Source organism: Diuraphis noxia, unplaced genomic scaffold (assembly GCF_037042655.1).
Source record: "Diuraphis noxia isolate RWA-SAM2 unplaced genomic scaffold, SU_Dnox_SAM2 contig0004, whole genome shotgun sequence".
Classification (NCBI taxonomy): Eukaryota; Metazoa; Arthropoda; class Insecta; order Hemiptera; family Aphididae; genus Diuraphis; species Diuraphis noxia.
Genome location: NW_028301714.1, coordinates 69,624,890 through 69,652,032, shown reverse-complemented (window position 1 = coordinate 69,652,032; position 27,143 = coordinate 69,624,890). Strand labels below are relative to the sequence as shown.

The window sequence follows — 27,143 nt, the reverse complement described above, 5'->3', positions numbered from 1 at the left end:
GAGGGGGTGAGGGGGGAAGCCCCCACTTTTACACATCAAGTTTATTTAAGCGTATACTCAGTAAAACAATTACGACTACATCACTGTACATAATTATATTCTTGGAAAATCATGCCCATCATACATATACAGTAGATGAACCTCTCTAATCTGTCACCTTCGGGACTGGGGGTGTGGTCGGAACGCGAAAAAGGTCGGATTATCAGAATATACACGACATTTTTATTTACATATTGCATACAAGATTATATATTTTTTTTTTATTCTATACAAGCCATTAATAAGGCCTTTTGCACGCTTCAACCAAACTTCTCCATATATTCCGGTCCATTGCATCTTCCAATCGCTTTGTCTCGTCGGTATCTGAAATATCTTTCTTAACTCTATCTAACCACCGCTGTCGAGGTCTTCCCCTTGGACGCTTTTTTGTTGGGGTTCGGATTAGGACATTCCGTATGACACTTTCACCAGCCCGCCAGACATTATAACAAGATTATATTAGAAATGTATTATATTTTATTACATTACTTAGAAAAAAGTCAGTTATAGATTTTTGTTTAGCAAATGGCATTCTAGACTTGGCTAAGACTAATAATAGGGAAATATTAAGCTAGCAATTAATTTTATAAATCTACTATAAATTGGAAAATCCAAATTGTATTTTAAAATTACGTATACATAGTATTCATATCGATAATACTATATGGTCGGATCAACCGGAGCGGCGCGCCACCTGCAGCCAAGGACGGACGAGAAGGGTTCTACATGTATTTTGAAATATTGTTACAGTCTCATCATCTACCTACATTACAATTGATTACTATTGTTAATTCATAAATAGGCGTCGAACACGAAATTCCGATATTTGTTATTTTTCATCCTAGACGAGGACCATATAAGCACGGAAATGTTTGACGGGGGCTAAGCGATAAATCTATACGATCGCATCGTACAATATCGCACGGCTACACGCTGCAGCCATTTTTCGACGACGATATCGCACCCACACACGCGACACAACAAATCGACCGTAAGTCCGATCAGATGTGTGCAAAGTACAAGTTTGCCGTTATAAGTTCCACAGCTCTCCGCCTACAGTCGAACGGCCATAGTCCGGTGGTTCTATCCGGCGGCTTATCGTTTGTTTCGAATCGCCACCATGAAATAACTTTCTTCTATTGAACTATATTATACGTAAAAAAGATTATAACAATAATAAATATTTTTTGTTTTTATCATACAGTTCGATGCTTTCTTCGCGTTCGTCGATAAACGCACACAATGTAGTCCTTAATACGGCGCTACACCCGCCATGTTTTCCCGTTGAACCAGTGGTTGTCAAACGGTGGGGGGGGGTGATGATGGGGATAGACCCCACATGAACTTTTTTTTTAAATATTTATATTTCATGCGTATTATATTACATAATACAATATAGGTATTCATCTATTTTCTATTAAAAAAGAAAAAAAAACATAAATAATCGTCGATGGTAAATTTTTACAGTAGATGTATAGGTACCTAATGTCTTACGACTATATTTAGTATATTTTTATACATTGTGTCAAATATTTAGTACACTTCCGGTATCAACGGCAACACCAGAAACATGTTTTCATGTCTTAAACGGCTGAAAACGTATTTAAGAAATACAATGTGGTCGAGGTAAATAATATGCTGTACTTATTATATACAGTCTCTATAGGCTGGAATAAAATATTTGTATATTGGTATTTGGTTATTGGAATAAGTATTAAATTAACAGTTCAAACATAAAACACTAAAATATTAATTGAAACCAACTTTTTAGGTTTTATTATCATTTCATTTATTGTTAAATTATACGAATGTATGAAATGTAAATTTAGTACTTAATGCTTAACATAATATATCATATTATTATTATATGAATTGTGTAATTATATTATTTCAGAGTCGTATCAATGGTTTAGACACTATAATTAACTATCTATTTTTTTTCCGTCTATGGCTGTTCATCGTGGGGTTGTCAATATAAGGCTCGTAGCACACGCATGTCGGGGCATTGCCCCCCCCCCCCCTGGCTTTTTCAAAATATTTTTTTTAATTGAATTTTTTGAGATAAATTACTATATACTAAACAACAAATTTAAAGTATAAAATAAGTTGTAATATAATAAAATATAATATATTTTATCCGAATATAATAAAAAAGGTTATTATTTTAAAACACCTAGTAAAATTATAATATTTATCCTCAAATCCTAACATTGCCCCCCTAGAAAATAATGCATATAATAGAGTGTGATCTGCAGACACATAATATTATGGCGGTGAATTTTTTGGATCTTCTGCGTTTTATTAAGATATTGGAGATTTTTGCATTTCGCCATACCTAACTGTAGACCGTATAGGTCCGAAATAATGTAATATAATACTATAATAATCTCCTTAACAAATCCGCTCGTCGCCAGTTCGACCTCGGGCAAACGTCAAACGGTTTTCACATCGCTAACCTAATCTATCTTTCGTCGTACTTAAAACGGGTATTATCGCAAACGAGTTCAAAACGTTCGCTTTTCTCGACAGGTGGTATCTATCTTATCAACCGCGTATGCGGTCTATATACCGCAAAGCACTCGACATCACATCGCCGTTGTTATATTACGTATTATACATCAAATATGAAATAATAATAGGTACGCGTGATATTGATAAGCCGCAAATGCGTGTGTTATCGACAGTAGTTGTGTCGATGTAATCTCGTCTCAAGGTCAATGTCGACGACCAGCACGACGCAACACACCCGCACGGCGACCATTTCTCCGTTACTATACAACCAACACTTTACGGTTATTTATACTATTATCATTGATACACTATTATTTATGATCACTTCATGATCACTTCGATCGATTCATGCAAACAAATAACGTATCGTCCGTAACCGAACTCGAACCACATCGTTTGCGCTGCATGCAGTGGCGTCCGCAGAGTGGGGGTTAACGGGCTGAAGCCCCCCCCCATTGCCCTCACAAGTATTACTTAAAAAAAAAATGTATCAGACTTCAACTGTTGTCAGCTATAGTAATCAAGACGAAAATTAATAAACGTCTTACCAGAATAAATTCATTTTTAAAAGAACATTGATTTGCATACTAATTTTCCTAAAAAAATTAGTAATTGTTTGGTAAAAGTATGAACTACTTGTATGAATGACCTGTATTGAATTTTCAAGCCTTAGCTATACAAATTTTATATTTTATACATTTTAATCTACAAATTAATTTTTCTGGTTTTGACAAAAATTGAACTATAAATGCTTATAAAAACTAATCGTGCCTATATGTGTCGTTAATATTTTTAGATAACTAGGTATAATAAAACCTTGTATTACATTTTAAAGCTTTTTGACCGAACAAATAATTTTTTATTGACACTTTTAGAAAAAAAAACCAAGGTTACTAAACAGTTTTTCATTTATTTTTGTTTTCCCGATTGCTTTAAAAAATACTGAGAATTTTCAATTTTGACCTCTCAAATTTCAAACTAAATCCAATTTGCTTCCAAAAACCCCTATCGAGGTTTATGATTAGAGCATTTTTTCTACTAGAAAAGTTGAGAAGTTGAAGTTGTACAAACATTTTCAAATACCTCACCTTAACGTCTACAATTATTAGAATGGACAAAACAAAAATAAAATAGTAATTAATTTTCAAGCCCCCCCCCCCCCATTGAAAAATCCTGCGTACGCCACTGGCTGCATGCGTACCTACCTACCTACCCAGCTCGTCCTGCTGTAGACGACTTCGGTTTCGTGACATAACGTCGTATCGTAATATTGTATAATGTCGTCGTCGATCGCGGGCGAACGATAATTATTATTATTCATCAAAACAGCCGACGCAGTCGTCTGGCCCACCATAGTGCACGTCGTCAGACACATGATCGAAAACGATGATGATGTTGATATTATAACAGCAGCGACGCCTGTGATGTGTCATACATGCACGGCCGATGGTGCACAGCGTTTCTCGGCGCACGGGAAAGTGAGCTAGTTTTTATAGCGCACCGGAACAAGTAGGTCATCAGACGGCGGCTGCGCTATGGCATTGAAAAACCGTATCCTGCTCGCCGCCGCAGGATCAAAATATCGTCCTGATGGACGTCATCGTCACATGACGATCTATAACGCGAACGGGCATGAAAAAAACGGGTGGGCGTCTATTAAATGTAACACGAGCGAGATAAAGGACGCAGAAAACTGATCGCCGGACAAGGAGAAGGCGTTTATATAGTATTACGACGACGATGATGGGTGAATTATTGTTGTTGCATACGAACCGCGTGTCATCATATTATTATAGATCACATATATGTATAAATATGTATTATTTTTTTTAAATAAAAACGACAGTAATTTTATTTTCATTACAATAATCAGACAGTTTTTATTATTTCTTTTCTCTTTTTTTTTCGATTCTCATATACATAATATATCATGATAAAATCATACACACATATAATATTATACATATACACGCAAAGACCTTGGAAAAGGATAAAAACAAAAAAAAAATACAATTAATAATCCCAAGCTTAAAAAGGAAAAACAAAAAAAAAAAAATATTACACAATGCTAACAGTCATAAGCACACGAGAAAAAAATATTTTAAACTTAAAAATAAACATTGGTACATTTTTTTTTTAACACGATAATTGTTTTCTTCACATTTTCAAAACATGATGATAATATAATAATTAATAATAATAATAATAATATATAATTATATATAGTATTTATATAACAGAATACTAATTTAATATGTAATATATCAATATCAATATTAATATTGATGTTGTTGGTTTTTTCGTATATAGTTTTTGATTGTTCATTCAAAAATATTTAAATATATATATATATATTATAATGTTATATTTTATATGTATTAGGGGGTTGCAATGCACGTGAAAAAAACTGTATATAGTAGTTAATTACGATATGCCTACCGGAATCGATGAGAAAAAAAGGTGGAGAAAAACACAAAATTACTGTCTATAATAATAGTATATTATATAGTTATACGTAATATTATATGCATATTTACACGCACAAGCACAACACACACCACACACACACAAATTTTTTAAATATGATATTCTATTCTATTTGGTACACGGGAGCTATTTTTTTATTATTATTATTTTATTATATTTATTCATTTCTCTCGCAATATAGATAGAAAATAGTAAAAAATATTACGAGATAAGCGGCGGCAACGATGTCCGAACATGTGAAAATCGTGTGATTCACTCGTTCACGTGTGCCCGACGAACCTTTATGTCACATTGTGCTATCGAATAGTAAACACACGAACTCACACACACACACATACACACACACAACACACACATTCACATTATGTACCGTTACCATCATATAAGACTATATCATCGTCCTTCAACAAACATTCAGCTGATATTCGCGCGGTACAAGAATCCTATACCGTGTTTTTTAATTTTTTATAATTTTCTCATTAGTGTCATGCGAAACTTTATAATGACAATCGGTACAGGAAGTCGAAACACGGTCTATCGAATACACCTCATTTTTTACGGTGTAAAAAACATATTATGATCAATATATATATATATATAAAGTGTCTCAATTCAGCAGCTGCTGTAGCACAGGGAACAATAATAAGATTTTTACGATTTTGTTTCGGCATCTCGTGTATTGGTACACTCGTCGTATGGAAGTATTGGTGGTGGTGTTTATGTAGGTGTTGGCGTGCGGGGATAAGGGAATTCAGTTTTTTGCTTATGTACAAAAAAGAAAAAGTTAAATAAAAAACAATATTGTGGGTCTGAAAATTTGTACTGGCCAATTCGATTTTTTACATCGCAAATAAAAACACAAATATGATATTATATAGGTAATATAGTATTATATTACAGGGATTGCTGTAAAAATATTATTTTTTTGCAGGCTACATACCCAGAAACGAAAAAACCAAACCGCGCGAGGCGTCATAAAATAAAATAAAAATGGCTTGACACTTCCCTCAGTCTCAAAAATTTATTTCGAAAACATTCAAAATGTATATATTATGATATATATACTGGGTGTTTGTTTAAAATCGTATTTACAACAAAAAGAAAGAAAAAAGAGGTCACAATTTTAACCATTATATATATATAATTATTATCAAACATAATATATAAATGTAGTGTGTACACACATATATATATATATATGTTTTATATAGGTAATGTTCAAAAAGGAAAACGTCAAATCGGATTGAACCGTTAATTTAATAACTATATACCAGGATGAATATCATAGCTATAACTACGATGGGCAAAAAATCAATTTTTTTGTAACTTACACGGTAAAATTTCATATGTACATAATAAAACCAAATGCGATCCTTAAAATGTATATCACATTTAAAAAGAAAAAGAAAATAATAAATGTTTTCATAATAAATGTATTATATATAATTATACTTCTACATAAACATAAATATTTTATAATTTTATATATATATCACGCGGGGTTTCGTCTTCGGGAAAAAAATCGGTCGATTTATAATTTTGTACATTTTTGTAATTAATATTTCACTCGTAAATCCATAAAAAATAGTTACGCGGAAAACGTTTGTATAATAATTATTAAATAGAGTACCTATAGATAGTTTTTTATATATATATATAGAGAGAGAAAAATAAGAGCGTGAGATATATATATATATTTATATATTATGATATTATATTATAAAATTAAACTTAAACTCGTAAGGCCTAATATTTTATAGTTATATGTACACAGTTGTATTGCCACAAAAAAAAAAAAAAAAAAATTAAAATTAAAACAAAAAATTATTAAAATAGGAAAACGATCACCGCACCTGTTTTGGTTTGCGTAATATAGAAACCCCATCATTTGTTTCCAATTGTTGATTTATTTTTCGTGTTTTGGTCTAGAGATTGACTCTCGTGAGATCGAGTCGATGCGGTTACGTACGGCAACGGGGAGTGTGGTGGGCGGGGTGAAGGTGGCTTACGCTTCCATTGCCACCTGAGCGGGAGCAGGAGATGGTGGCGTGGCGGTACCACTGCCGACGGCGGACGTCGGCGACGGGGACAGCTTTTTGGACAGGTTGAGCGGCTGCTGGTGAGCGGCCGCCGCCTCGGCCGCGGCTGCGGCTGCGTTGGTAATGCCCACCTGGAGGTTGACAACGTTCGGCGACGGCGTGCGGCGCATGACCATCGACAGCGCCGACGGCGGCGGAGACGCACACGACGAAGACGAAGGCGAAAGGACGCGCGCCAAAACGCCGCCACTGCTCACCGTTGACGACGGATACCGGCTGGTGGGCGGCGTCGGTGACAATCTGCAACTGTTCTGAGCTAAGGCAGAAGTTATGACAGGTGTGTGTTGCCACCTGGTCGGAGTTTGTTGTTGCTGTAGGTGGTTGTTGTTATTATGGTGGTGGTTTTGTTGTGTTAGTTGTTGTTGGTAACCACTGCACGCCGTGTCCTCGCGCATTATAAAGTTGTGAATGTCTTCGGTGCGTTTGATCTGTTCCGCCGTCATCTTTGGGGTCTCGCGCAGCGACTTGGCCAGCGTCGAGTGTGTGCTCGACAACGATGACGACGTGAGGTGATGGTGCAGCTGCGGCGAATTGGGGTGGTGACTCTGTTGGAGTTGGCTGAGGAGGGTGCTGTTGTTGTGGACGGTAGTCGCCACCGACGGTCGGACAGCCTCAGCTTCGGCCGAGTCTTTGGCGCTGCGCAGGGCGCGGAACTTTTTGTGCGGTTTGTACGCCTCGTCCATCAGTGAGTTGGTGTCGTACAACGGCGGCGCTTGGAGCACGCGCTTCAGCACCGGCATGTCCTCAATGGCCGCCGGATGGTGCGAGTCGGCCGACATGACGATGTCCTCGACGGTGGACCGCGGGCTGGAGCACACTGAAGTGGGCGCGCTGTGCGGCATCGGCCTGTCCAGCTTCTCCGTTCCCGACTCGATGCCGGAGTCAGTTGGCGAGTCCTGCTTCCGCTGGTACCGGCGGCAAGACATCGGTCGGACAATCACCTGATGATGTAGTTCGTCCGACGGTGCGGCCACGTGCCGCCTGATCGGGCACACGGCCCCGGCCAGCGAGGCCGCCAACAGGGGGGCGCTCGCCGCGTGTTTGCTCGGTCCGTGATGGTATTCGTCCGAGCACACAGACTCGGTGCTCGACACCGACCCCAGCGGGCTCTTGACTTCGTCCAACATGACCAGGCTCTTCATGTCTTCAACGGAAGTGGTCTCATCTGACCATGACGACGATCCCGCTTCCTCCGGGCTCTTACGGTTAAAATCGTCGGTGCCGTTCATCATGAGGCTCCACATGCCGCCGATGTTTTGATGATGTTGGGCGGTGGCGGATGCGGTGGTGTCCTGGTGCTGTTGCTGTTGGTGTTGTTGTTGCTGCTGGTCCAGTTGGTTTTGCTGTTCGGTCATCTTGAACGCCAGAAGTTTCTCGGAGTGCAACGTGTTGAGCGTCCTCAAGTCTGGGATTTTCTTCAACAGTTCTTGGCACAAGCTAGGACGGTCCGGATGGTTTTGCATGAGAACCGACTGCAACGCGCATTTCAACTGTTTGTGCATGCGCTCGACGAAATCGACATTGCGTAGGCCTGGGCGATCTGTTTTTGTAAAAACAAAAATCATACCGAACGTTTTAAAAATTTGATCTCGGTAAAAATATACAACAAATAACAGTAATTTTGTTATTTTTGAGCGGGAATTAAAAAAATATAATAATCTCTAATTATCTCGTAGACGAACACTTACCGGCAGCGATCACGATGACGGCGTTGAATAGACCAATTTCCGAATCGTTTAGTCGCATTGCGTTCAACCTCTCGGCAAACTCGAACATGGAATCGGTGAGGAATCTAGCGTTGGAGTATGCGCAAACCGATTCTCTGCGCAACACTTGACCGTTGAGCGTCACCATGCTGTTACACTGCGCGAAACAAAAACAAGAAAAATCGAGGTCAATACACGCCGAAAAACCCGGGACATTATGCATTATACGCGTGTATAACAAATAAAGCACACATATTATAAGTATTGAGACGCGTTGGTACACGACTGCAGCTATTTAAGACGCTTACCTCAGAATCAAACATGCAGGCCAAGCGAACAAGTAGCACCTCGAAAACACCGGCTTTGAGCAAGGTCACCTGATCGTCTTGGGCGAGTAACCCGAAACCGGGTATGCGCTTGGCGAACTCGACCACGCCGCGTATAGCCGGCGAGAATCGCTTCGAAAAGTCGTTCAATAGTTCTTGTTGTCCGGTGACGGGTCGTGGACTCGGGTTCAGAGGGCAAGCCTGCACATGGAAGAGAAAAAAAAACGGTGATGGATGAGTATAAAGGTGCGACGATTAATAAATTATTATTTGTATGGGTAGGCCTATCGCGGCCTTGATAGTGGCGGCGACGCGTCAAGGCTAACAACGTTATTAAACATGACAATACATATTATGGACAAGACGATAATAATAATAATAAGAGAGACGTATCGGGTTTTTAAACGGGTTGCGACATCGCGCTCGAGCGGTGCACAGCGGCGTTTGAACCGCGTCGATCGCCACCGGTCGCCGCGTCGCGAGTTTTCGGGAAAACGGTTTGGTGGTGAGGCGGCGGAGAGAGGCGTGCGTCACCAGCGCCGCGGCAGGTAATAAAATGACAATAATTATTATAAAGTCGTTAGGGAAATTCGGTGGCAACAAGGCCAAGGACGTGTCGAGGAGAAATTGTTATACTACGCTGAGCCGTATTCCCCGCGGTGGCGGCAGCGAAGAAAAAACAGTAAAAAAAATTTAAAAAAAATAAAAAATAAATTTAAACCTAACGAAATGGATCGAAAATTGCGAATCGCGAATCGATGCCACGTACGTTTGTACGCACGCACGGTGCGCGAGAATAAGTAATGTTGTAAAATGTATACAGTTTTGTAAACACCGAGCTGTGTACACAAACATAAATTGTGCATACCAGTAGACCTTGTTGATTAACGCACAAAACCTGTGGTCAAGGTTCTTCCTGAACAATATGATTGTAGGTACACGCACGATAACGCAAGCAGACGGAATAATCTGATTTAATAATTGTTGCACTACATTGATGCGCGAAAACTATTGGAATAACGACTGTGTGTTGAACTCACCAGTGTCGGATGGCACAAGGTGTAATTTGGCTGTTCGCGGGCACGGGCCAACGTGGGCGCGACCTTGTCCGACGTGAAGTCGCAAGTCTCCAGATGTGCCCTGACTACGCTGGCGACGAGTCTCTGGTCGTCCTCAAGCTCCGCCACGGCGGCCTTCTCCTGGCTTTTGGAGTTACTGCTGTGCTGCATGGCGGCCATTATACGAGCCTTTTCCCGTTTGGGCACACGGCCGAATCGTACAGCTGTAAAAGATAAAAACACGGTCCGCTTAGAAAAAAAAATATTTAACAAAACCGAACGCACAAAAGTAGTTTTGGTCAGTGTATAGTATCGATAATTCGTATAAGTAATTCAGTAAGTATATTAAAGCGTGTGTCAGAGGGAGAAGGGAAGAGAAAAAAAAACCAGGTCAGTCGTCCGTACGTTTTGTCGTGGAATCGCATTTGGCCAACATGATGATGCGACCGTCGTGAACGCGCGCGGATGTTACACTGCCACTAGTGCCACTGCTCTCAGCTACGGACGCCGCCGGCGCAGCACACACGAAACGAACAACGGTGGCGGCGGCGGCGGTAGCGGTAGCAGCAGGTGCCGGGCAAATATCCTGCGCACTGTCCCTTTCGAGGCGGCGGCTATCACCCACACTCACAAACACACACACGGGCGCGCGCGCGCATATTCAGACATACCACCCGCGGGGGGTAGATATTTGCCCTTGACTCGTAATGCCCTTGAAACGAACCGAGCGAATCGATCCAGACTACTGCCGTAGAAACGCGTGATGTATATATAATATGTATATATACGTGTGCGTGGGACGGTGGGCGCGCATTGATGAAAACCAAGACGAGGAAAAAAATCGCGACGGTGAAAGTCAAACAACAATAATAATAATTATAATAATAAAATTATAAAATTATTGATGTATTTATTCGTGTCGGTTTTTCTATTATTTTTTTTTTCACGCGACTCTCCCGAGATGTGATTTGGGTCGTCGTAGTCGCCGTCGTTCGTGGGGGCGCGAATGAGAGAGAAATTGGTACACAATTTCACTTTTACCGAGGTCGACTAGAAAGTAAGCGTACGACAACACGCACGAACGCGCGCGCGCTCGCGCAACTATAACGCTGCGCACGGAGAGGGAACCGCCGATCGCGTTCTGCGGCAGCGCGGCGTTGGCGCAAAAAAAAAAACAAAATAAACACCCAGAGACGTGAGCATCTAAGAAATCTAATATCGCGGAATTCGCGTGTTTCAAGAGAAAATATTTAATTGAATCTAAATAAATAAATACGTACGGGCGTTTGAGTAACGTACGACTCCGTTACAGAGTATGTCCTTTAGGATGGATTTTTTACTCATTTTGGTATATACGTAGTTTAAAAAAATAATAATAATTATATCAACGACGACAATAGTCAATAATTAACAGACGTAAAAAAAAAAAAATAACACCACACACGATTTGTTAATTTATACTCTTGAACGGCGAACTGACAAAAATGGCACTACGAAAAATCACAATTATCCCGGATTTGGAGACGACGGTTATAAATTATGGTCATAATCGTTAGTGAAACTCAAAACAACGATCGGCAACGAAATTGTAAACAAAAATCGCACGTACCAATATCACGCGGTAGCAACACTGCCGGTACGCGATGCGACCAAGTTTCGGCGTACGACGGACGACATTTCCCGGACGAGACCGGACGAGCGTACGCGGTTCACGATCACAATGAGCCCGTTTCACGGCCACACGCCAACGTCCGCCACTGCGTTCGATTCGGCGGCGCCCGTTGGTGGGGACCCGGCGGCGGCGGCGGCGGCAATGGTACACGTCCAAAAGAGTAGGGTCGACGGCGGCGGGTACGAGATGGCACGGCTCCCCCCACCCACTCACCCAACAAACACGACGACAACGCCGCCGCCGCCGCCGCCCACTGAAATACGCTTCGGTCGATCGCGTACCCTTGAACTTGGGCACGGCGCGTGCGGTAGCGAGCGCGAATCGCGCGGCACGCTCAAAGACGCTCCTCCACCCCCCTCCCCCAACGGGGTGCCCAGTCATCGACATCTTTCGGCCAAACCGGCGAATCGAGTCCCCAACGAGACGCAATTGGGTCGCGGCCGTTTAGCGCACAATAATAATAATTATTAAGTATTCATAACGATATTATCATTATTATTATTATACGGTAAATCACAACGTGCGGTGACGGCCACAATTTTCTGCGCCCAGTAAAAAGGTTATCGGTCAGTGTCGATCGGTCGTCGATATTGTATCGATATTATTAATGTACAAGTGTCGCGCACAAAAGCAGTCTCAAACGCGCGCGCGCGCCATGAAAAAATAACGACGCGTTTATCTATAGCTATGTATTATCGTTCCGAGGTCGACTGATAACGCGCGGAGTACACTTGTTGTAGGCGCGCGCACAAGGTCGGTAACTCAGAATAATCGTATTGATATTGTAATTTATAATAACGTCGGTTACAGTCTGTACGTTATAAATCGTTTCGTATATCGTGGCTGTAGTAAATCGTCTGCTTTGCTGTGCGGCCTTTACAGCAGCTGTCATCGTATTTTTCAAACAACACGCCTCCGCAAATCATAAGATAATTGTATAGCTGTTAGCGTTTTTTTTTTTGTCGTCGATCCGACACACTAGCACCGCCATCTAGTGGCCAGATCGCGAAAGCCGCCATAGTGCCGCCGGGCCGCTAGAGGTCGCCGCCGTTGGTCGCGAAACGACCGTGACAATATTATTATTATTATTGTTTGCGTATGGCGCCTGCGGTTTTTTTTTTTATTACTTATCTACCGAAAAAAATTGAAACGTCAATTCAAAAAGAAATAATTTTAAGAAAAACAATTTTTTTATTCTGTCAATAAAAACTCAACTACATAATAATGTATGTCAAAATATATTAATATTTCTCAGAATCGGGTGTTCGGACATCTTTCAATCGAAAACCGCGTTAGAACTTGTATCGACATAATATTTTAATAATGATTGGCCGGTATTGTTTTGCAAAAAAGATATCGTAATCTAATGGAGGAGGCGGCCGAGCGAACGGTGTCGGTGGCCGAGGTTGTTTTGCAGTTGCTGGCGGGAGAGTAATCGGGGCGGCCATCGACATCGAGAGTTGAACGAACTGCTAAAAAAACAGGTCATTGCGACCGTTCTTTGTGTATGCGCATAATAAACCACTCAGCGGCGTTACGTCATTGACCGATTACACACACACATATATTGAACTATACTACACATTGGTAGATATATATACTTATATGATTGTATGTAGAAAAATATTTATGTATGATACACATACATAATATTTATGTGTGCGTGTATGTTATATACTATACAAATATAATTTATATGACGTTATTCTGTATAACAGATATAATGTGACATCGACGAGTGTGCCGAAATTGTTGAAAAATATATTGCAAAAAAAAAAAAAAATGTGTGCACACAATATAATAACCTAATACATAAAATGCACTATATAACAATCCTATTATTGTCTGCTGGATAACGATAAAAAATAAAAAAAATAATATGATTTAATTACCAGTAGGTAATGTGGACATCTCGGTGACGGTTAAAAATCGCGTTTGACAAATTAATAGCAACTCGGTCGCTGGTAGGTATAGGTCATGGAAAACTATATAAAGGTGCCACACATATTATATTCCTGCAGCTAAACCCACTATTTATGAGCGTATTTAAATAACCGAAGGTTAAGTTAGGTATATGCTGTATACATTGTATAGTCGGGTTCTCGTATGTGTATGGTAATTTTTAAGTTATATATTAATACCAATATAGTATACGTTAAAGGTAACAATAGTAATAACGATTAAAATGGTATCAAACTAAAAAAATAATTTAAACTACATCACAAAACTATTAGAATTAAAATAAAAAACTCTGCTCACCGTCTCTACTCATGCCGACGCTGATGCACTTGCGGAGCCGGCAGTATTGACACCTGTTCCGGTTGATCCGTAAGATGTTGCACTGTTGGTTCTTGGTGCATGGCCGGTACTGGATCTTCTGCTGGATGCTCCGGCGGAAAAAGCCCTGTAACCGATCGGTGGACGACGTATAGTTATTGGACGAACTGGTAGTGCTACAGTCGGAATCGTCCGAGTCCGCCGCGCTGGACTCGGCGCCGGAATCGCCGGCGCACCGCCAGCACGCAGACGACGTTTTTTCCGTACAAATTGGCGGCATTTCGGCGAGCGTATAATATTATATATATTATATATTATAATTACGACGTGCGAGTATGCTACAATATTATCATTGACCAATAATAGAACAAAACCGATCTGATAAGACTTTTTTCCACTATATTAAATTACATAAACACTATGAGCAAACAATTTTTTTTTACAGTTTTCGCGTTGATATCGAATTTTATCAAGTATATAATTCATATACAAATATATGATCGTGACGAGAAGAACAAAAATTTCGTCGCTTTTTCGCACACACTTGAACACAGACGCTAAGGCTAACAGCTCGCGACTGCAGGCGCGTCTACAATATTGTAATATACGCGCCACACTACTCTGCTGGTTGGCTTGCACGGCGGTTCTGCCGGTCGGCGGCGGCGGCGACGATGACCCAATTGCGGTGCGTTAAACTCGTCGCTGCCGCCACCACCACGACGGTAAAAATATATATTTTTATTATTATTATTATTATATTACGCGACTCGGCTCTGTTATAATAACATCTTGAAAACAACGCGGCGGCGGGAGGAATGACTCCCACCGGGCGCGGGTGCAAAAAACTGCACGCAAACGTACCTATATATATATATATATATATATATTATAATCTACCTGACTAACTACCTTTTATTATGTTTATATGTATTATGTATAGCTGCAAGTCGACTGGGCCCGTTATATGACGCACCGAAGATGCAGCGCGACCGCGGTCGCGTTATATTATAATAATAATGTACTCGAGGAGGGGAGAATAGAGCTAGTGGTGGCAGTGCACAATATTATTATTATTATATATATAGATATATATAGATATATTTGTGTGTATGTGTATATACCTACATATACAAGTAAAAGTACATAACGGTGCGCGTTATAATACAAATATATAGGTAACCTTTTAACAGCTTCCCAACTCGATTGCACTCGAGAAGTTACATATTATATTATATATAAAATATAGTTTAACAACCGAGTCAACAAAACTAAGAAGGTATTTAAGTTTTTATAGCGAAAAACGGGAAAAGGGATGGTTTTAAATATTTATCAAGTTATGAATTATATAGTTATTGCAATGACTACCACACCATGGACACAATACATTTTTTGAAAAATCCGATTCGTCTGCAGTAAAATATAAGACTTCAATACATATATTAATAAAATAATGACGTGAGCACCTTTCCCCATATATGAATGATATTAAATTTAAATTAAGATATTATTCTGTGTATGTACCTTAATATTTCCTGTTTTGCAGCAGTTTATTCGGCTTCGGCCGTACATTTAACACTATACGGCACTTTAAAGGCATTAAAACTCAAGTAGTGCAAGTGTACTTATAGGTGCGATAAATGCGATATTCGATCAATGAACTCAGTGACACATATACACCATAAAGCCTCACATTTATCACTGCGCGTATAGGTATACGATAATATTGTTTTATGATATTTCAAAGATATAATATTCAAAAACCGCTGCGAAACTAGAGCGTTAATAAATGTAGATTACGCGAATTGTATATCATATAATATATTGTTTGCGCACATATGTGCAGGCATAACATGATAATGTTTATATGACAGGTCAAACGACACTCGAATATTTAGTTAGCCGAGGGGATAATATCTGTGTCATAAAAAAAAAAATATGCGAAGGACAAACTGCGATGATAAATTCATTACAACATTAATATATAGGTATGTGCGTATGAACATGTGTATATTATAACTTTTATAATGTTGCGTGGGGAACGACGACGAGCAATTCGTTTTATTTTTTTTTTTATACAATTTAATTGACAATTGACCTAAAACCAAAATAGTCAAAATTAAATAACAAACAGTCTAGCCATTGTATTACCAGAATATAATAGGGAAGAACGTTTAAGAGAGATTATAGAGAGAAAAAATAGCTATATAGTCGTCACTCGTCATCGACGATTTGGGACGACAAAAAATGGATTTTACATACATTTTAATAGATCCGTTTTGATAAATATGCAAATAGAACACCACCATCACACAATCATACAACACATTTGTAATATAATATATTATAAAACGTGCGAGTGTGTGCGGTTTGTTGGCCTGGCAAAAAGTCATTGGCCTATGACGTCACATCGGCCTAATTTCATCACGAATACCCGGTCCGCCCTGGTTGCGGCGGCGATGGCGCGCTGAGCGGTGTCAACGCACTTGACGGCGGTGGTGGCCGGGTCATAACTCCCGGGGATTTCCGAAACACGCAGAGAACGACGTCAATAAAAACAAGTGCGAATATCGCATATTACGAGGCATATTATGATATTAATAATACGATGATGAGTAATGCTATAGGTAAGTCGGTAAGTGAACAACATTTAATAAATAATAAAAACAGACCGAACTTGACTACGAGGAAGAAGAGGAGGAGGAGGTAATAGTTATAAAATTCACAGTCGTCCGGCTATAGTATGCGATAAATCTCTTTACTCGAATTTTTACAGTTATAGGACGGAACACAAAAACCTAAATAACAACAACGACAACAACAAAGTGTGTACGTAGAGTATAAATACGTATGTATAAGAATAAAAAAGGCTAACGGGATTCACTTCAACAACCCTCGGACCTCCGACGAGGTCAGCGTCAACAAGTAGTTGTAATATTATAATAGGTACTTATTATAATATTATAATATATACAAACAAACGTATTGTAAGCATGCGAGGTTGTGTGGTTTATACCATGATGATATAATATATAGTAGCCCTGAACCGACCGCCCGCTGTTTGCGGTACGCTCGCATTTTTCTGTATACGTCAACCCTTATTTTTTTTTTTTGTTCCCAACTCTGTGATGTACGAGCGTCGCGAGAGAACGATAATGTAACGACAACGTGTCCTTCAAAAATGCCACCGCGTGCGGCGCCGTTTGGATAACGGGACAAAATGTAGATACCTATAGGTCTTGGAGACGATGTATATACAAGTGTGTAATGTATAAAGCATATAAATGTATGTGTGAGCTCATGAGAAATGCGAACAAAAGACAATAGGTCACCAAGCGCGTAACAAAAAGCCGCTGGCGAGATAAAACCGTGGAGCGCAATAATTATATTGTTTCATTTATTGCAGGTATCGTATATTGTATTGTTTTTTTTATTGGAGTGTGCAGCGGAACGGCCCGAAAACCCGTGGGCTTTACAGAATTATTGTAAATTAAATTTAGATGAAATTAAAAAAAAATTCTCGGCCAGGAAGTCACGGAATATATAATAATAAAATTATATATTTGTATGTATAAAAAGTATAATAGGCGGAAACGAACGGTTTTTATATTTCATTTGTATTATTATAGCATATATTTTATGTAACTGCAGGTTTGTTGCACCGCGAAGTACATATATAGGCATTATAACGGTGAACGCCGACGCAACTACCGCAATATAGAGGCGGCTGCTCCGGAAGAAAGTGAAGAAGAAAGTGGACCGGTCCGAGTGAAGACTTTCGCTGACGTCAAAAACGCGGCGGCACGCGCTATCCGTTACGTCACGTCCTCCTCTTCCTGTCCTAAGACTATATATTATGTGCGTATACTCTTCTCCTACTACTAACATTTAATATATATATATACTTTTCCCTCGGGTTTGGCGAACCGCAGAGTTCAAAAAACCTATCCGTCTATTGTGCTAGTGTGTGTATTATTATTGTTAATGTATATTTATACTCGCACGTGCAAAATATATAACACGATACACGCAACGCGTTATGCGCATTTCGGTATATTATGTATAAATTTATAATTATATTTAATATATAACTTTTACACATGAACGTGTACTCACTTTGCATCCCTCACAAGAATGTACGCCGTAATGGAACCCAGACGCCCTGTCACCGCATACTCGGCACAGTACTGTGTCGCCATCAAATTCTGAAATTTAAAAAAAAACAAAAATTATAACACCGCTATATTTAAAATACACATTAATATAATTTTTATGTGTTAAATATTATAATTTGTAATTTCCGAGGTGTAATCATTAATCGATTGCTTTAAATAGGTTAAATAAAAATCATCATTGCTGTTATTTATCGTATAAATATTGGGTAGGTAACTATAAATAAAAATGGTGATCTAACCGGTAATTTTATTCGAATCTTGTACGATTATTATCGTGTTCAGCATCGTGCAACCAATATGCATATCGATTATTTCGTGTATAATACAGTATAAAACCGCGGACGTCTGAATAATAATATTAGTCCGGAAATCGCGGGCTCGTCGTCGTCGCACACCGCAAGATCAAACACTGAGGGTGTTTCGAACAGGGTGGCAGAGAGCCGAGGTGCGTGAGGGATGCCGCCACCGCTGCCGGGCTCCAATTGGTGCAGGCAGACGGGGCCGTCACGCCCACAAAATTCGGACGGGTGGTGCTCGGGTTCATCGACCTTGACTTAGTTACCCGGTGGCTCGAAGGTCGGAGGATGTTTTGCCGCTGTTGCGGTCGCTGAGCGTTTAAGTCTTTGTGAGCGTAAAACACGTATACTATCATATTATAATAATATAAAAAATCTCAATATGTCGTCCCGTATAGGTATATATAATTTATACCTATTAGAATAACACGAATTTCAATTATGCGTCTGATTCGGGTATAATATATGCATATTTTCTTTTTCAAAAAACGGGTCATTGTTCGGGTTAACGTCCGGTGGCGACGATGACGATTGCAGTGCCAAATGAATTCACAAATGCGGAACATTATAATAATATATACTACATTAGGTACATTATATTGTTTAACGTGTATAGAGATGACTGGCGTGTCACGTGTAGTATATGCGTGGATTGTGTGTGTATGTGCCTATACAATGTCGTTGACCCATTATAATATTAATTATATTGTATTATATATTATAATTGCGTTTGGCGAATAATACAAAACATAATAATATAATAAACACATAAAACATAACGGTCCGAAAATCTCGCGACGGCGGAGCTAGGTGGTGTAGTGCGTTGTTCGATGTGACCGAAAAACTTTAAGGGTTGTCCATTAAACGCACCCGATGAAATGTGTGTCATATTATTTATTTATGAAAAATAATAATAATATATATAAATAAAATTACACATACGGCGGTGGCGGCGGTTCGATAACCTGAGATTGCCGTAACCTATTAGCATTGTGTTACGCGAGGAGAGGCCGTTGCACTTTCTCCGGTCCCCTCGTGCTAACCATCGCCGTTTTTTTTTACCACTGTGCGTTGGCCAACTAGTCCTAGAATTCTAGCAAACTCCCTTCCACCGTAGCACACCGCTAAACCCTCACTAGACCTCCGTTTTAATCAATTGGCCGATTTGTTTATTGTTATTCAATGATGTTTTTGTCTCAGATCCATTACAACACATATAGCGTAGTACCTAAATCACCTAAATCTTTAAATATGTTTAATATTCATATAGGTACCGTAAAATAGTGCGCTGAATTAAATAATCCGACGACGATACGATTGAAAACCTATACTATCCTTATACAATTCACGAAAAAATATTTTTCTATTCGTGATGGAAATTTAGATAGGTACAACACAAATTATTTATTTGAAGGTCTACCGTGGGGGGAGGTATAATGAATAATAATAAATCGACATTATTAATATCACCAAATAAACTGTAAGGTGAATCATGTCCAGTAACGAGAAGAGTGGGACAAATGCGTCAGTACAGGTTGTGCATAAAAAAAACCAGAGCGCCGCCTGTAGTATGGCGGGCGAGCGAAACGCGTGCTCCGCTAATATTACTGCACGCCGTCGCCGCTGCCGTTGAGGCCGTTACGTAAGTAGCGACACGGTTACAGTCATGACCCAGTTCTGGGCCGTTGAACTGATCCCGGCGGCCAGGCGCTCAGGTCAAGCAACTCTCAAGCGGCGCACACCGCTCGCTCAAACGCTCAAACGCTCAATTCGCCGCTCGTACCGTACGTATGCGAGAGGGGCGCTCGCAAAAGCGCTATAAATTATATTTTAATTGGCCCGCAGCCCAGTGATATGCCGCTACCATCAGACAATACGCGCGCGAGCGCACGCACAGTAATAATAATAATAATTCATAATATTATAATATAAATATATTATGATGTGTAGGTATTTACACTGGAATCAGTGCAAAATAAAGTTTAACTATTATATAGACACGTGTAACAATATTATTTATGTTAAATCCAATAAGCGGCGGTGCATTATTAATAAGTTATCAATAAACATATCGTCCGCCCTTGCGTGTTGACTATGTATATATACATATGTATACATATAAGTGTGTTGGGGATTAATAAAACCAGATGAAAATAGACCGGTGATCGGACGGTGAAAAAACACAAACTTCGAGAGCGGATTTCGACGGCGCATAATGGAACGACTTTTTTTTTCTACCACCGACAATGGTGGGGGCGGGTGGCGTCCCGAGCGGGCGGTGCAGCGGGAAACAGCCCAAGGATCGGTCGTTGACCGAGCGCGCGATTGTGGGTCAACGCGGCCTTGAGTGAGTCTGTGTCTGGTCGCTCAATACTGTTGCGCATGTGCCCGCCGGCCCATTTTCGCGCGCGCTCACACACACGCACTATTTACACGGTACAATTCGCCGTCGCGGTCGTTCGTAGCGTTCGAACGTACACACGCGCGAGCACACACACATGCTACGCTTATTATGTATAAAATCATATTATACTCATACAACAAGCAGTGAGCGCGTTCGCACTCTAATAATACATACGCAACAAATAGAAGGAAAAAAACGAATTTAGAAACACAAGAAAAAATCACTGAAATAACACATGTTATTATTTATAATTAATTTTCACCCACCGCTCTTATGTGAGTATCGAAAAAAATACTAATGTTATTATACGTTGTTGTTGTTTTTTTACTCCCTTACCTTGCTTCACCGTTACTTCGTCCGTGGTATCGACTTCGTTACGACTAATCATCGGAAAGAATACGAAAAATGATTTTTATATATTTGAATAAGTGTTCAATGTAATTGTTTGTTGTTGACGATATGTTATAATTTATGGCACATTCACGCGTTCAACATTTTTAAATATTATTATGATAATCTCGTGCATTAAATATTGTTATCAACCGCTATACCGATCGCATATACACTGTTATTAACTATTATTATTATTTTTATTATTACTATCGTATACAAATAGTGTATACAAGTGAACAGGTAAATAAAAGCACGTCGCGCCCGCAGTGCGTCCCGAAACGTTCTGTGTGTGTTTTGTGATGGAGCGCGGGGACCACCGAGGCGGTGGTATGCCGGGCGCGCTTGGCGGCAGGGTCAATGTCCTTCACGAGCGTTCCAGGGTTACGATGAGGAGGGGGCCGAAACGGTCGTCCCGAAGGGTTTGCCGAACGCCGCCGCGGGCGGCAGAGCAGAGCGGTTGACGTCATGTACACACCACGCGCGCACTTGGTATATATCCACACCCACATATATTTATGTTTGTGTACACATACACCGTGCCAGCTCGATCCACCCCAACGCTATAAGCTCACCATCCCTGTATACACGACCCTACGGGTATTTCATTCGCGAATTTCCTTTCAAGAAGAATTCGCACCCCACGTGTCCTATTATACAGCGTAATGAATAATATTCGAGGGAGGCCTGACTACGCGAAGGTGCTGCCGCGTCGCGGACTTTGCTCGACCGATAATAACTGCAGAAGAGCAAAACGAGTGTTTAAGCATATATAATAATAACGTTATAGTTGTATTTATAATTTATATACAGCGCGCGTGGAATAAGCGATCGGACGTGTATTACATTATTATCATTATTTTTAATATACCGACAGTCTTAAAATCGGTACCTAAACATCTACGTTACATCACACTGTACAGCGACGGTTTGCAAACGCAGCACGCACACTGCAGGACAGCTATAGTCTAAAACGAGATTGGCAAACCGTGCACACAAACTAAAATAATATATCGTTGTTATTATTATTTCTTTATAGCAATTTTTTTAAACTCTTGTTAGATTATTATATCGGTGTGTGTCTGTGTGTGTGTGTGTGTGTTGTGTGTATGTGTGTTATCTATGGTTAAATTAAAATATAACATAATATGCATATAGGTATACACACAAACACAGATTACACGCGATGTTGACCCGAAAACGTAAATTTCGTGGCTTAATATTATTATAGAATATGTATATATATATATACACACACACACATACACATTTATTACATGCTAACATTAATGCAGCTCGATACAATATTATATTGTAATAAATTTGGAGAACAAAAAAAATTCGTGATGGAAAAAAAATTATAACTAACATTGCCAGGTGCGACATGAGTAAAATAAAAATACCACGCGAAAAGTAATACATAAGATATGCAGTACACGCGGGTTTACAAAAAACAAAATAATAAAAAAACCCCCGTTCAATTTAATAATACCAAATATCTAATACAAAATCAAATCGAGGTCAGTGTACTTTTCTCAAAGTTCACAAACGCCATGTCGTACACACGCACTGAGCGACGAGCGAGGGGGCGGCGGTGGAAACAGCGATAGCCTGTTGTGTGCGTACATACAATTTATGTACACATTGATAAATGTGTGTTTGTGTATACAGCGTGTGCGTATGTATAAAAGTATAAAATACAATATATATATATATACACATACACATGTGACGCAAATGTAGTGTGTGTATACACATGTAGCGCAAATGTAGCGCCCGGTGGCGTTAAATCGAAACAAAATGCAGTGACACGGAAAAGGGTTGATGAACTTTATGTATGGCACGACGACCGGGGAACAGGTCGGCGACTGCGTTACTACGGTTACCACGGTAGATACGACCATAGGAGGTGAGCGACGACGTGAAAATTTTTGAATAAGAAGCCCCTCGTCGCGATGGGTGTACACACTATACATATTATATTATAATATAGTTATTAAGAGGATGTCAGCGCACTATTTGTTTTCTCTTTCTGGCTCACTCGTAACATAGACAACGCAGAATCATTTTTTCTGTCTTGAAGTAATTTTAGAGTAAAACCTCCCATTACAAAAAAGATAGAAAATAATATTTTTGAGGGAATGACATATTAATTTGTCTAAATATTGTCTCTGAATAATTTAAACATTATTTAAATGTACAGTATTTTTTTGTTTATTTTGAAAGTCGAATACAAAGTCAAATATAAATAAAATATAAAATCGATATGTCATTCCCTCAAAAATATTATTCTTTATCTTTTTTGTACTGGAAGGTTTTACTCTAAAATTACTTAAAGACAGAAAAAATGATTCTTCGTAAATGCGTTTTGTCTATGTTACGCGTGGGTCAGAGAGAGAAAACAAATAGTGCGCTGACATCCTCTTAAGCACGTTATATATTTTATGATTTAAAATTATACAATTATCTTAAATTCCCATTTGCGCGTAAATCACATATCATTATTGTTGTTGTTGTTGTTATTATTATTATCCCTAAGGGTCCACCTTGGCAAGTTTAAAGTGCAGTCGTTACGTCATAACGTCCACCTAAACTGTAAAACACTACCTGACATTTATATACCAACTACATACAAAAATATTATGTATATGATCTTGTGATTTTTGATACACAATAATAATTATATATAAATAACTGCGTCAGAAAATTGCAGTGTAAAAAATATTTTAATGTCTATATGACTATATACGTACTAATAAGATAAAATTTCTAGTGTGGGCCACAATATATTACGTACAGAGCGGTGTGATAAAGGAAAAAAATTACGAACGGTCTCTCACCTTGCCAAATCCGGGTCACCGGTATTATACATATATTATATTTATTTATAATTTATATACATCGTTATATAAAGTATGCGAGCGCGCTTGCCCGTCATCGTCATCGTTATGGGGATTTTTCCGCCGATATTCGGGTCAAGTCGGGCGGGGATCGGGGCGGACGGGACAGGGCATTGCTCTCGGTCACAAGGGCGCACGTTATTCGGGTATCCCGTGGCAACGGCTATCGTCGAGCGATGAGAAGAACGGATGACGACCCAAAATGTACACATATAGAAAATAAAAACATATCAAGGCCGCCACCGCCGATGGTTTATATTTAAAATTGGACACAAATCCCGTAAAGCATGTTATAATTTATACGACGTTAACGTTCCCTATACCGAGTGGGATAAAATATAATGTAAAAGAATTTTACAACAGAAAATGAAAACAAAATATCATATTATCATTGGCAAATAAAATTAAAATCGACATAACATTAATATTTGCCATCGTTCTCTATTATTATTATAATATTTAAATTTAAGCACTAAGTATACGTCGTCATACATAATATCTACCTACACCTTAAAGTTTCTTAAATATACTATAACACTTATATTCGATTATTGTTTATTTTTGTTTGGCCACAAATAACCATATAACGGTTTAGCCGAGTTTTCACTTTGGTCGATGACCTCTTGCGCATTGCACACACGAAAGTGAAACTGGTTCGGAGTAACCGTACATAAAAAAATGATAATAATAATAATAAAAATAATAGAAAAAAATATATAATACTTTCACCGACATCATGGAGAACTCTCACTTTTTTAACGCGTTCCGCCGGATCTCGCCTAGGACTTCCTCTCGCCTCACCCACCCACCATACCCAAACACGTCGAAACCGCAACATATGCATCTCGTAACAAATCGTTCAGTCGGTTATCATTTCCTTTTTACGCCAAAAAATATCAGTTTTCTCGCTATCCCTCATGGCCCCCGCCGATTCGCGAACCGTATCCAATATAATAATATAGGTAGTATAAAAATACATAGTGGTATCGGTGGCAGTGGCTTTTGATAATGGAAACTCACATATCAGTTAGTTGGATGATGATGATAATAACAATAAAAATAATAATAATAATAATATATACACAAGTTTATGTGTGTCGACGGACGACGACGGAGTTGCGCAAAGCGGTTACGATAACGCGAAGGTGACAATGAAACAAATATGTTTAATATAATGCTATTATATATATTTTAATGTAATTTATAAAGAATATAACACGATAATGACGTGTGCATGCGCAGCATAAGAGCGAGAGAGAACGACGGCACATGTAACCATTGCCAAGAGATATTATACATTAATACATTTTACACATAAATACAATATGCAATATGTGTGCATATTTTGTTCATTGTACACACTCATATAAGCACATTTCGTATTGAAAAACACCTTGACGGCTTATAATACACCAGAGCGCCATGAGCCGAAAACGTGCCTCGGCGGCGGTGCCAATGAACTCGTGTCCTAGAACAGCGTGCCTGTGTGTGCGAACGCGGACGGCGCGCGGCCCGTGAGCGTTATCGCGAAACCTACACGGGCAACGGCGACTCCGCGGCGGCCGACGGGTGGGCGTAGGATTTGGACGCGCGGCACCGGGCCGTTCGCAACTAACATCTTGCCCCAGTTTCGGTCGAGTTGAATAACCTACAGGGTCCCTGTTGTGATTGCTGACCTCCTTCGGGCGGGCGAGCAAACGATCTCGTGTACGCATGCGCAATAGCCAACGCGCACATAATATAACGCGTATAAAAACGCGAGCGCACACGCACAGAGAGACGAAACAACGCTCTCCCGAAAAACCCACGGCCAAATGCCGCCGCGGCGCGGGAGTCGGTTCATGGGGAGAGAGCAACGACCTGACCCAGATCGCGGGACTTGCGGTCACCCCCGTCCACCGGACGACCCTCGCCGATCAACTACGTTTATTATGAGTTATATGACACATTGCAGAGCACCCCGAACCAGTCCACCCGCGCGACATCCACCCTTTATCCATTTTTATTTCTCGATTCAATAAAATATGTTATTACGATTTACGACATCAGAACAATTAATCATTTTTTAATGATTTATATAAATAATAATATGTTTGCTTATATTATACCTGCTAACACCCTTCCCAACAGCAAGTGTTCGCCCGTCGTCTGCGGCGACCTATGTTGATCGATTACGACGTCCGCTGTGGGTTTGAAATTTATAACGGTCATGGTCTTCGGTTTTGATCAAAAAACGTTCTGAATAAGTTTAGTTCTCCGAGTGAACCCGAACGTGGTTCAGACAACGACGTCCATTTATCATGCACTTTATGTTTTTCTCGCGGGACGAGACGACGCACACCTGCTTCAGCGCAGAGAGACGGACTCAGTGCACGGGTGTAAAGTTTGAAAAGTTTACGTCACGCGTTATTATTAAACTGTCGTGTACGACGACGATAACGGTTCGCGAGTTAAATCACTTTTGTACTGGCGTGCGCGCGTCGTAGTCGTCACGACTTACGACGGTGAAATTTAAACGCAAAAACTCGAAATCGCACTCTGCCGATATGCGTACCTATAGTGTGTTAAACTTGCAGGTGTAGATAAGTATTCGAAAAACGACAAAATAAAACCTGTGTGATATAGATAGTTGTTATAAGTTAAATAAAAAATCTGAAATACGATAAGACTGTAATACGCGTATATTATAATATACAATATTAATTATCGTCACAAACTTACAAATGTTAAAGTATAACGCATGTGTCGCGGTTCTGAAGAGAGAACCGATTTGTATAGCTGTCGAGATGACACTGAAAGTGAAAAC

At 39.7% G+C, this 27,143-nt stretch overlaps 1 protein-coding gene across 4 annotated transcripts in view; it reads right to left on the bottom strand.

Annotated features, from left to right (window-relative positions):
- Positions 1–6,450: 6,450 nt before the first annotated feature.
- Positions 6,451–27,143, bottom strand: part of Eip75B (Ecdysone-induced protein 75B) — a 38,693-nt gene continuing 18,000 nt past the window's right edge. The window contains exons 1-7 of one of the 4 annotated variants that reach the window (XM_015517486.2): positions 26,446–27,114; positions 18,289–18,377; positions 14,158–14,302; positions 10,209–10,450; positions 9,151–9,369; positions 8,825–8,999; positions 6,451–8,676 (exon numbers count right to left, since the gene is read on the bottom strand). In XM_015517486.2, the coding sequence (XP_015372972.1) occupies positions 7,043–8,676; positions 8,825–8,999; positions 9,151–9,369; positions 10,209–10,450; positions 14,158–14,302; positions 18,289–18,377; positions 26,446–26,548 (2,607 nt within the window). In that variant the 5' untranslated portion in view covers positions 26,549–27,114 and the 3' untranslated portion in view covers positions 6,451–7,042. Of the gene's footprint in view, positions 8,677–8,824; positions 9,000–9,150; positions 9,370–10,208; positions 10,451–14,157; positions 14,303–18,288; positions 18,378–18,586; positions 18,648–21,383; positions 21,678–26,445; positions 27,115–27,143 lie in introns of those variants that run through there. The other 3 variants (XM_015517488.2, XM_015517487.2, XM_015517485.2) reach the window with 3 other exon arrangements.